General features: G+C 40.7%; 1 protein-coding gene across 4 annotated transcripts in view; it reads left to right on the top strand.

The window, feature by feature from the left end:
* Positions 1–6250, top strand: part of CARS1 (cysteinyl-tRNA synthetase 1) — a 54965-nt gene extending 48715 nt beyond the window's left edge. For all 4 annotated transcript variants that reach the window (XM_065594714.1, XM_005293933.5, XM_008164495.4 and 1 more), the window contains 5 exons: positions 1525–1605; positions 1978–2045; positions 3827–3886; positions 5290–5373; positions 5920–6250. In XM_065594714.1, coding sequence (XP_065450786.1) covers positions 1525–1605; positions 1978–2045; positions 3827–3886; positions 5290–5373; positions 5920–6054 — 428 coding nt within the window. In that variant the 3' untranslated portion in view covers positions 6055–6250. The remainder of the gene's footprint in view (positions 1–1524; positions 1606–1977; positions 2046–3826; positions 3887–5289; positions 5374–5919) is intronic.
* The last annotated feature ends 6286 nt before the right edge of the window (positions 6251–12536 follow it).

Genomic DNA, 12536 nt, shown 5'->3' with positions numbered 1-12536 from the left:
GTAATCATTCCAGATGACTACATATTTAACTCACTGAAACAGACATTATTTTAAATTAATCTGTCACAGAGGTTTAGTGTGTTCATTACAATGTTCATTGCTTTTAGAAAAAGGGAACACTAATTTACTCTGTGTGATCTCCATAACAATCCACATGTTTATGAAACTTCACCAACTTCAAAAAATATGTTACCAAAGATTTTAGGCATAACAAAGGATTTTATATCTTACTAAGGTACTGATTTTGCTTAAAACTAGTTCATCAGATAGTCAGAAGTAAAGAAAGAGAAACTCTCTGTCCAGCTATCTGGAAGCAAAGGGCTGTTGCTTCCTTCAAGTGGGGGGGTGGGGGGTGAAGGGAGAAATGGGTGGACAGAAAGGACAGGAAGACTTTGGAAGTAAGTTTTTGTGGTGTGTGTATGGTTTTGTTTTTTTTTTAAACTATAGTAATTAAAATGTGTATTTTAGATAAGGGTGGTCTTTTGAAGAATTTATTTAAAAAACCATATGTCTGAAGATGCAGGCATTGAAGGCTAAAGATGATTGTGCATCTAAAAATCTATGCAAGGATTTTTTAGAGATGTGATTTTTATAATCTTCACCAAAGAAATATTTTAAAGCAAATTTTACATTAAGGTCCTGTAGACTGACATGTTCTGAGTAAATATTAGTCGTGCACAACTTTTTTTGTCAGTACATTCAGAAACTGACAGTAGATACCTGGGGGTTGGCAAATGCCTGTTTCAGTGTTGTGCTAATAGGTCTGGCAGGCTGGAGACTTCTTCTCTTAACTACTAGATCCCCTTCCCAGGAAGGCTCAGAGCCTGCAGGAAGGGTCAGAACAGGGATAGGAAAACTAGGAGGGTGGACACCAAGACCCCATGGTGCCCCAAATTTTCAGGTGCCCTACCCAGCTGCCTATGCCTGAGGACGGCCCCGGGTGCCCCCAACCACTTGCCGCCCTAGGCCACTGCCACTGCCTAGTTCGCCTAGTGGTTGCACCGGCCCTGGTTAGTAGCATGCTAAAGTAATTTTAAGAGACAAATTCACAAAGTACAAAAGGCTAAATTCACAAAATATTTTTTTTCTTAAAATGCTGAGATGAGGAATTATATTCAGGGCTAGAAATAGCGCATTGTAATGCCACGTGATTAGAGGTCTGTTTAACAGCAACTGTGAGACTCCTGGGCCGCTAAGCAGTTACATCACAGAGCTTGAGGTATCTTGTTGGTTTTTTGGAGTAGTAGCAGCAGCATCTTGGGAAGAGGCGACAAATTCCAGGTCTGTCTAGAAGAAACATGCTTCTCTGGCACACAGGGTCAAGAGATTAAAAGTTCTTTCTTCCTCTGGCTCAGTGTAACCTTACTTACACCTATCACTTAAAAAAAAAAAAAAAAAAAAAAGAGAGAAACTGGTCTAACTAGTAATTCTTTACTTGCATTATATAACTACATAGGAGTGTGGAAGAGAAGTAAATTTTCATTTTTAAATTGTCAGAACTTTTACTTTTTCTGTGCATTGTAGTAACTGAAGTACTGCAGTTGAGTGATGCTCTTCGAGATGACATTCTTCCTGAGCTTGGAGTTCGATTTGAAGATCATGAAGGTAACAGTCTGTCTGTATTGTAAACTGTAGCTGTTGCTAAAATATGGTGAATTCTTTTCTTAAGATATTGAAAAATGTCAATATGATCAAGAATCATCAGAAATCCTTGTCAAATTTACTGAATGCTTAGAGCTTTAACAGATTTAGTTTTTAAACTTGTAAAAGCATTCAGATAAAATGTATATTTGCATCTCCTTGTATGGTGGTTAGCTCCTCAGTCATTTCTAAATGGTCATTTGGTGGCATTTGCATTTAACTTAGTAATACAATTTGAAAAGACTACTGCAGGATGTTTTTCAAGAAATGTTTGTGGTACCAGACATGTAAGTGTTGGAACTGCTATGTATTTATTTTTCTTTGTTGTTTCTCCAGGACTCCCAACTGTGGTCAAATTGGTGGACAGGGAGACCTTACTAAAAGAAAGAGAAGAAAAGAAAAAGGTTTTAAATTCTTTCATGTTAAACTAGTTTGTGTATTGCAAATGTAAAGTAAAACACATGTTAATTATTGACATTACATATTTCCTTGCTGATTTGTGAGAAATTACAATTTTAATACAAACAAATGGAAAATAGCGCACCCAAACTGATAGCAAAACTCAAGTGGCACTTGAGAAAAGGAATTTGAGATAATTGCTTGAAAGTATGCTATGGGGGATTTAAATACCTTTTCAGGTTTCAAAAGCCTTTATACAATTATGATGTGCTGAGTATGACCTATTTTTGCTTGTCTCTCCCTGGTAGAATAATTCCTATGAGTAAATTATTCTGATATTTGTCAATACAAAGCAAAGGTAAATATTTCCATATAGTTAGCAGTACTGATTTGACATCTGCTGATAAAAACAGAATGAAATTGCTAAGTCTTCAATAACGTAGCACTGAATGAGGCAGGATTCCTTTGGAAAAATAGCATGTGATCATGTAATTAAAGACTGAATCGTAATGCACACCCACAAGATGACTGAATTAATGCTGCATAGGAACCTTAATTCTAGTATTTCCTAACTTTTGAGTGTTTGACTTTGCAACCTTAATAGTCTTTTGATGTATTTTTTTTTGTGTATAACGTCTATGTTTTAAAATAAAGTGGGGGAAAAAAGGCAATTCCATCATTTGCAGTCATAGTGACTAAAGCTGGTTTGGAAAATTTTGTTGTGTTTTTTCCATGGAAAATTTTTGACTCTGGCAAAAAATCAGAAATGGAAAGTTTTCATCCAAAAATTTGAATATATTGATTAGGAAATGTCATAGTGCCGCGTGGGAATTGCAGTTCTGGTCCTTGTGCCCTCATTCTTTTCTGTGGGCTGGGCTCCCTGGCTAGACTATACATCTCCCCTGCTGAAGTATGCTCAGTACTGAAAGAATCTTTGGAGAATTTAGCTGTCAGACTCTAACAAGTCTGAGCTTGGTTAAACTGAGGCTAGGTCTACACTGCGCGGGGGGGAGGTCGACCTGAGATACGCAACTTCAGCTACGTGAATAGCGTAGCTGAAGTTGCGTATTTTAGGTCGACTTACCTGGCTGTGAGGACGGCGGCGAGTCGACCCCTGCCGCGCCGCTGTCGACTCTGCTTCCGCCTCTTGCCGCAGTGGATTTCCAGAGTCGACGGCAGAGCCATCGGGGATCGATTTTATCGCGTCTTCACTAGACGCGATAAGTCGATCCCCAATAGATCAATTGCTACCCGCCGATTGGACGGGTAGTGAAGACGTGCCCTGAGACTTTTTAGAGATTCATAACTTGGCCAAATTTGGATTTTTTTTCCCCATGGGAACAGCAAAAGGCTCATCCCTGATACAAAGATGACCCGCCTCCCAAATTTCAAACACTTTTTTCAAAGCATGGCACACTAGAGCTTCTCAATTACAATTGTAAGGATTATTTAATATGGACCTAATAATGTATTGATCCCTAATCTCTTTCTGAGTAATGGCTGAAACACTTCTGTTGAAACTTCCCAAAAATATTCCGGCTGAGGCAGACACCAAGCAGGAAAAATTTCAGTGTGAAGAGTTGTTTTGACAAAGGTATAAGCAACTGAAAACAGGGTCTTATAATAGACGCACTGAGCAACCATAATTATAGGTGTCATTACCAGCTTTGCCTATAATCAAACATCGAAAACATAGAGCTACTTAGCTGACATTAGTAAAAAATAACCTAATGCAATGGTTTAATTTTGATTAAGTAATGCTGTTTTTCAATTTGACTTTTTATAGATTGAAGAGGAGAAAAAAAGAAAGAAGGAAGAAGCATTTAGGAAAAAACAAGAACAGGAGGTAAATATTCAAATATCTTTTTAATTTACATTAAAATGGGCATTGTTTTTGAAGATGTGCGTTAATGGCTATATTCTTATGCAGGCAACAATATACTGTGGGCCGAATTTTCAGCCCAGCCTCAGCTGGCCCTCCATTTTTTATTTATTTATCTTTGGGGGGTGAAAATTAATGGGGTGGGCAGTTTTTTGCTCACAATTATTTGTGCCTACAAGTTAGGTCACTTAGATGTTCATGTCTCTAATGGCACCATTAAAAAAAATTTACCACAAAATCTGAACAGAGGTGGTAGGTGCTTCTTAAAATACCTTGTAGCACATTTTTTAGTGCATAGCTGTGAGTAGGATACAGCATGCATAACCGTTTTAGAGCTCTGGCAATTAAGGAATATTTCACTTAGAGAGGCTTCTGCCTGTGTTGTTTATAATTTCTTCCCTCTGTTTATTATTGTATAGATATGCATGAAAACAGCATCTTTTTCCTTAAGAGTCCATCTGTTGCTACTTATGCTTCACCTGAAGTCTAATTCTCTGTGAAGACACATTCATCTCCATAGCATCCAATTGTGCTTAGCACAAAGACTTAAGACTTCAGGTGAGGAATAAGCACCAGGAGCCAGATGCCCGCTTGTAGAGCAAAGATCCTATTTCCATGCAAATCGCACTAGTAATGCAATACAGGAAAGTAAACCTTCAAAGTATGATCTACAGGGAAAATTGTCTGTAAATAGAATGTTTCCTTTTCATGAATCTCCAAGCATATTTATCCATTCTTTTTAAAATTGTTCATGACTTCATTGCTTTTAATGATCTTGAGAAGCCACCATTTTCATTAAAACCAAAGTTTAATTTTCCTTTAATATGGTTTAGTTATTTTGGGCCCTGATCCTGCTATGCCCTGTATGGAGCCCTATTCAAATCAATGGGATTTCTGCTTGGGCATAGGGAAACATCTGCAATGAGCTCATTCCCAAATAGCTTACTTTCTATGTTTGTACTTAAAATACAAGAGCTCAAATTAAACAAAAAGTACATGTGGCTTCTGCACCACATAAGCTGGCTATTCTGAGCTGTTGTAGGGGGAAACAGCACTTTTTTTTTTTTTTTTTTTTTTGGTCTTAATTGGATCCTAACTGAGAAATTGTTGCAACAAAGTACTAAGTTAATTACTTATTCCCCCAGACAGATATGTTCAAGATTCATATAGAGTTGTCCCTCACTGATAATTCCTTTCTCTCCACATAATGGACAAGTGTGATGTGGTCTCCTTGATTTGCAATTTAGATGTTCTGTGCATCAATTCATGTACACCCAGGGACAGCTTTTCAGAAAAGGACAAGTGACAGTGTAATTCGTTAGGATGCTAATTAACTGTAAAGTTGTAATGCATATTTTATATTGTAGGCAGCAAAACTGGCAAAGATGAAGATTCCACCACATGCAATGTTTAAATCAGAGCTTGACAAATATTCCAAGTTCGATGAAAATGTAAGAAATATGGGGAAATTTTCTTTATGCTAATTGAAAAGAAAGAACTTAATAACTGACTAAAGTGCCTGATCATTTCCCCACTTAAGTCAATAGAGCATTATCAGTTAATTTGATGGGAGCAGGTTCATGCTCTTAAGTGTTCACTGAATTGTATAACACTGATTCCTGTGTAAGGGTGTATGTAAGAGCCATAACTTTTAGGGTGGGTCCATAACATGTCTTTGTCTTCCTGCTACTGGGGAAGACTTCTATGACTTTTGGGATAGAAATCTTCTGAAGGATTAAATTGCAGAAACTTCCAGTTGGGAGGTAAAGATTATGCACACACCCTGTCTCCCCCCTCCTCCCACTCCAAGACCTGGCAGATTCAGGGGATTTGTTGGAGACCCAGCCCATTCAATGCTGTTACTCTCTTCTAGCAGTAATGCATGATTCTGGTGGAAAGAGGTGATAAAATCTAGCCACGAATTTATCAGATTGACCAAAGGCAAACAAAGTATCTGGATGAAAATTTCTAAGATATTAGTGTTCTTAATATTCCAGGGATTTCCTACCCATGATACAGAAGGCAAAGAACTCAGCAAAGGACAAATGAAGAAACTGAAGAAACTTTATGAAGCACAGGAAAAAATTCACAAAGAGTATCTACAAATGGTTCAGAATGGAACTGCAAATTGAGAACAAAACCAGGACATTGTTCTTTTTTAAAATAAAGGCGAGAGCTGGGTTATTATAGGAACAGTAAAGAGCATACATTGATGCTCGTATTGTGTTTACATGTTCTACTGTGGACAAGCTAAAAATACTTGTTTATGTGGATTAATATATCATCTAGTTTAGAGTGTCAATAAAATTTTATTATTAAAAATAAAAAGACCCTGTAGGATGTTTGTGTCATAATCATTATAGATTGAACACTTCTCTTGGGGAAGACACTGTTCAGTCAGCAAATCCACATAGGTTTCTTGCTCGTTATAATCTCTTCAGGCCCCTGGGTAATTTCTCATGCATGTCGCTCTTTAGCTAACTAATATCCAGTGTAGCTTGTGCTTTGGAATAGTTAATGTCACCACAAGTAGAACTTACGGAGACCTACAGCAAAGCTGATCAGTTTGTCCCACAGCAAGAACCATAAATATTTCTCAAATGATTTCAGTGACATTACATAGGCAGGAAGTACTATAAATAGTTCAGGTAGGATGCTTCTGTTGCTGGTTTTCAAAACCCCAATTATAGACAAATCTGTGGTATAAGCTAACAGTCATTTCTAGAAGTTGGTCTGTCACAGCCCTCACTTGGCCAAACAGGGAAGAATGTTTCTCCCTGTTTGGCCCAGCTCAGCTTGTGACTTCAGTCATGGAGATGAGTGTAGGGGCTAATCATCTGCTCTGTACTCTGGGTGGGGAGAGAATGGACAGGGCCAGAGAGTGGGAAGAGGCCTGCTCTCTTTCTCCCCCACCCCTCACTGGCCAGAGGAACAAAGGTGCTCCACATAAAAGGGAGAAATAACTCTCAACCTCCTCTGAGCAATATGGAAGCAAGGGAAAAATTTTGAATATTACAATTCACTGTCTGGTCTGCTCCTGGGACAGTGCAGTTATGCACTCTACTGAACTAAAAACATCTAACACTGTTAAACACCGCAAATTCTGAACAGATGATTGAGTCTTTAAAGACTCAGCCTATATTGTTTACTTTCAGTCCCGTGTTCTATCTTATGTGAATTTTATAGCTCAAACAAGATATTCAGAAGTGACTAGTGGTTAGGTGCCTCAATTTTTGGATGTTCAACCTGAGACATCTTAAAGGGTTCTGATTTTCAGAGATTGAGAATTTAGCATTCTGAGAATGCAGATTTCAAGTTGTGTACGCCTAAATCACTGGACACTTCTAAAAATCTTGTCCTTGGTATCTGGCGATAATCTACATTGCAACAGAGGGGTATATGTTAAAACACAACTACTTCAAATTCAGGTGATCTTAATAAAAAAGAAACTGCAGAATGGATGTCATAAATAAAAAATTTAAATAGTGGTTTTCCTGTGGGACATTATCTAACTTATCAAAATGCCTAATGTCTAAACATTTAACAGCAAACAAACAAAAAAATTAATATTGTTTGCCTAAAGCATTGTCACCACAATGAGCATTAAGGCCTTCCTTACTGCCATTTGGTGGGCAACTAGAAACAGAAACAAAATGCTTTCATAAATCATTTTAAAGGGGTAATGTTGGAGTACAGACATTTCTCACAGTGTACACTGTTATAAGGACAATAGGTTCCTCGGCAAGATATGTTTAGCAATGCATGACAAGGTGTCTCTCATCATGCTTATCTACATATGATAGAATAAATTTAAGGTAACCCAATACTCTTGTTGACATTTGTTTCCTGTGCATAAACTAGGCAACACCTGTCTAGATTCACCTTTCTTTGCTGGGAATCCCTAAAGCTAGTTCTCTTGCTGGGCTTCTGCCATTGCTGCTGGAAACGTGTAAAACCCTTCACAAGCGATGACCCCATGGTGATGGCCTAGGACCATTGCCTTGTATGGGAGAGATTAATTTTGTGGCAGCATGAATGATATGCTCGTTGTAAATAGCAGCCAGTCATATAGAGCCTCATTTGACACAATGGACCATGCATAAGATATTGTAGCAGTAATAAGGGACATTGCTGAAATGAAAGGCGTAACTGCCTTTCAATAGTACAAGGCATTCCTAGAAGATGGAATCAATCAGTAATAGTGGACATGTGCCTCAAAATACTGGAAATTCAGCATCCCTCGAGCTATCCTGTAATCCATGTAACTCAACATAGGAGGTTTACCAAGATAATGTCTAAATATGGACTAAAATAGCATCAGCACAATTGTCTCTCTCTTACTCTGCATTTTTCAAATTCAGCCTCAGCCATGGAGAAATGCTCAGATGCTGCTGCAAGCTGAGTATGTCAGAGTTTCTTCATCCACAGCCCTGGGACGACAAAAGCCTTTCTACCAGGTAGAAGTTGCTGGATGAGGAGGCACACCCTATAAACCTTACTCCCTATGGAGGGGACTTGTTTATAGGTAGTGAGTAAAGTTAATACATTGCAGGTATTATTTTATGGAAAGCGGAGAGCCAGACATGGTAGCCGTGTGTTTCACTTGAGCAATCCCCTGTTGACCACCAAACAGCAACATATATCATTTCCTCTCAACAGGGCACAGCAGGGTATTTCCATCACTTGCAGCTTGTTCAAAATGCAACAGTAAATTAGCTTGTAGTATGTGCAGCCATGGTGTAAGTGTGCTCAGACTCACCCGGCGGCGCCTCCTGCTGGTCGTCTCTGGGAATTAGCTCTCCAGCCGTTGGAGCACCCTCTGCAGGGTGGTGTCCCACTGCCACTTGGCCCCTGTGTCCCTCCTGGACCCGGTGCCCTGTTGTCTGGGGTGCTGCCCCCTGGCAGTAACCCCTCACAGCTCTGGGTCTCCCCCTCCCAGGGGAACCCCCACCCACTATCCCTACTTCACCTCAGTGTTAGAGACTGGGCAGTAGCCTATCTAGCCCCCATTCACTGGGGCAGACTGCAGTATAAGCCACTCATCACATGCAAAGGGGTTTGGACCTGCTGCCTCTGCCTACCCAATGGCTGCCTCCTGCAACCCAAGTGCCCCTTTGGCTAGGGTTACCATACATCTGGATTTTCCCGGACGTGTCTGGCTTTTTGATCCTCAAATCCCCGTCCGGTGGGAATTGCCAAAAAGCCGAACATGTCCAGGAAAATGCTTTGCCGGCATCCCTGTCCCCTGCTTACCTTAGAGTGGCTCCAGTGGTGGTGGCTGCTGCTGCTCTCCCCAGACACCTCAGCTCTGTACAGCTGAAGAGCGGAGCTGCCCGAGCACTACCGGCTTCACGGTTTGCCGGGCAGCCCCCAGACCCTGTGCCCCCGGCCGGGCACTTCCCCTCCCGGGCTCCAGCTGCGCTGGGGCAGTGCCCGGCTGGGGGCGCAGGGTCTGGAGGTCTGGGGGCTGCCCGGCAAACCGTGAAGCCGGTAGCGCTCAGGCAGCTGTTTCGCATGGCTGGGAGGGAGGAGGAGGGGGAAGGCGGGTGCTCAGGGGAGGGGGTGGAGTTGGGGCAGGGACTTGGGGGAAGGAGTTGGAATGGGGGCAGAGTTGGGGCAGGGCCCCATGGAGTGTCCTCTTTTTTAAATGTTACAATATGGTAACCCTACCTTTGGCCTTACCCTAGACCTGCATCCTGGGGCTCCCTAGCTCTGTTGGCCTTTCCCCAGCCCTGCTCCACTCTAGGCACTTGGTTAAGCGCCCTGCAGCCAGTCCCTTCTCTCCCTGAACACAGAGAGAGACCATTGAGCCCCTGGCTCTCAGCCTTTTTATACTGGCCAGCTGGGGCCTAATTGGGGTGTAGCCCAGCTGCAGCCGTTTCCCCAGTCAGCCCAGGCTTGCTGCTTTCCTAGCAGCAGCCCTCTCCCAGGGCTGATTTCAAGCCCTTCAGGGCAGCAGCGGGTGTCCACCCCACTACACATGGTCATATTGCCCCAAACCTGCATTCTTTAGCTTGATCTTAAGTTGAGCAAACTGGGCCCTACTTACATTCAAGACCTCCTCCTTGAGCCTTGTTCTGTTAGATATTTATACTGAACTCTTAGGGCTCCCCAAGCTGCATCCCAAATCAGCAGACAATTGTACCTTTGTCAAAGTGCTCCCCTCTCAACCTCTACCTCCTCACTTTTTTTTTTAAACTACACTTCACATTTTACTTACTGTTGTTTTTTTGTCAGACCACTGTTAGCACCTTATTTATTATTTCCTTTTCTTTCCATGTGTTTCTTGTGTTGGAGTCTACTACTACTCAGTGTAGTAGACTCTTCATTTTAGAAGAGGTTTTTATTCAGTATAACTTTCTAAAATTATGTTTTAGAATTTTTTAAAGGTACGTGTCAAAAACAATGTTAAAAAGGGTATCATATACAACATTGCTTCAAGTTCATCGCTGCCACTAAGTATGTATGTGACGTGACGTTCGCCTGATACAGCACTAAAGCATATTAACTATTTATTAGTGTGACTCTTGACTTAGTGATGATCAAAGCAAACACAAGAATACAAGTAAAATGTTATGATTTGTTTATTGCTAGATCCTGAACACTATTGTTATCCAAAAAAAACTTGAGTTCCAAATATCTGGGGCTGTACTAGTATAGTTGATTGGCAGTCAAGTATCAGAGGGGTAGCCGTGTTAGTCTGAATCTGTAAAAAAAGCAACAGAGGGTCCTGTGGCACCTTTAAGACTAACAGAAGAAAACATTACGTTTCCATTACTTGCATCTGAAGAAGTGAGGTTCTTACCCAAGGAAGCTTATGCTCCCAATACTTCTGTTAGTCTCAAAGGTGCCACAGGACCCTCCGTTGATCGGCAGTAACACTAGTTGCTTTCACATTTCTCCAGAGTATACATACACGGTATAGAAAATCCAAATGTAATGGTCTCCTAGAGTTTGGCTTTATTGATAACTGAAATAAAACAAGACTCAGCCTGAGCTTTCCCTCTCAGCTTGTCTGTTGCTAGTGTTTCCCTGCAAGACCACTGTCCCTTCTGCATCAAAGAAATGCTCCTAGCCCTCATATATATCTAAACCGGACACATCTGTTCCAGGCCCAAGGTGACGCTGCAAAATATCTCCACGTTTATGCAGGATCACTGAAGGAAGGACCCTGTTTCCCCATGCAGAGTCCTAGAATGTGCCAGCATGTTACAAAAGGTTAGGCAGCTGTCAGTACAATACTTAATATAAAATGGGGTCTCAATCTGAGGGGGAGCACTAAAAAACCACCCAAGGAGACAAAGTACTTGAAATATACTAGTTTGCTTAACATTTGTAGGAGTACATGTATTACAAGATTCTGTCCTCCTCAATACTTTGGTTCTTACACAGTCTGTCCACAGCCTATCTAAAATGGAATTTAAAGGAGGGGTAGTAGCATTTACAGGAGTAACTGCTTTATTGTTAAATATACCCTTGAACATCCATCAAATTCATTCTTTCCACAAGGAATGCAATATTAGAACAAAATCTGAATAACAGCAATAGACATCTTATTGAAATAGAAACAAACAGTCTGATTCTGCACTCACTAAAGCCTACATGGAAAAACTCTTATTGATTTCGGTGGGAACAAGCTCTGGCATAAAATAATTTATTTGAAAAATGCTTTTAGCAGAGTATTGGGGATACTTCTCCAGGACTTTTATGAATAACAGCCATAAAAATCTAGAAGAATCCTAAACAACCCTGAGTCAGAAAACAACTGAACAGAAATTTTAACTGGGAATGCCTGAACACCTTCTGGGATCTCTCCAGATCCTCCTTTCTCTACAGTACTGTATCATTAGAGATTTGCAGGGAGTCAGAGAAACATGTGGCCTCATTTTGTTTTTACTTATGCCAGTGAGAACTGAGAGTAAATCAACTGATATGAATGGAATTACCCTGGAGTAAAACCAGTGAAATTGAGAAGAGAATTAGGCCCATACACTTGTTAGTGACTGTAAAGGGTTAGTTTGGGTGAACAGGAAGAAAAAGGGTGTGGGTGGGTGTGTGCGCACACAACTGATTGACTGTGTCCACATTAAACTGAATTCTCTTTCCCAAGCTTACAGGATTCCTGCAGTAGTTCAGCTCTTTAAATTTAATTTCCTCATTAGCCTTATTGTCTAACTACAGTATTAATACTTAATGTAACTGTAATTTCATCAATTATTGCTGTATCTTTAAATCCCTAGAGTAACTGAATTCATCCACGATACCTATCTAATCAGTAATTATATTATGTGGTAACTGACTCTGGAGATTAATTACTAAAACCTCAGGCTTAATCAGGAGGATTGAGTGATTGAATCAGTTCTTTCTGTAAAAGAAGTGCTCAGTGAGAGGTCCACAGATGTTTAAGGTTTAAATATTTTTGCCACACAATGAAGGTAAACTCTAAATGATTCCCATAAAGTCAAAACTGCATTGTTCTTCTTCGAGTGCTTGCTCATATCCATTCCATTAGGTGTGCGCGCGCCGCGTGCACGATCGTCGGAGAATTTTCTACCCTAGCAACACCGGCGGGTCGGCTGTGGAGCCCCCTAGAGTGGTGCCTTCATGGCGCTGA

The sequence above is a fragment of the Chrysemys picta genome, chromosome 4 (assembly GCF_011386835.1).
Source record: "Chrysemys picta bellii isolate R12L10 chromosome 4, ASM1138683v2, whole genome shotgun sequence".
Lineage (NCBI taxonomy): Eukaryota > Metazoa > Chordata > Testudines > Emydidae > Chrysemys > Chrysemys picta.
Note: the sequence above shows the minus strand (reverse complement) of the source record. Positions and strands in the feature narration are given on the sequence as shown.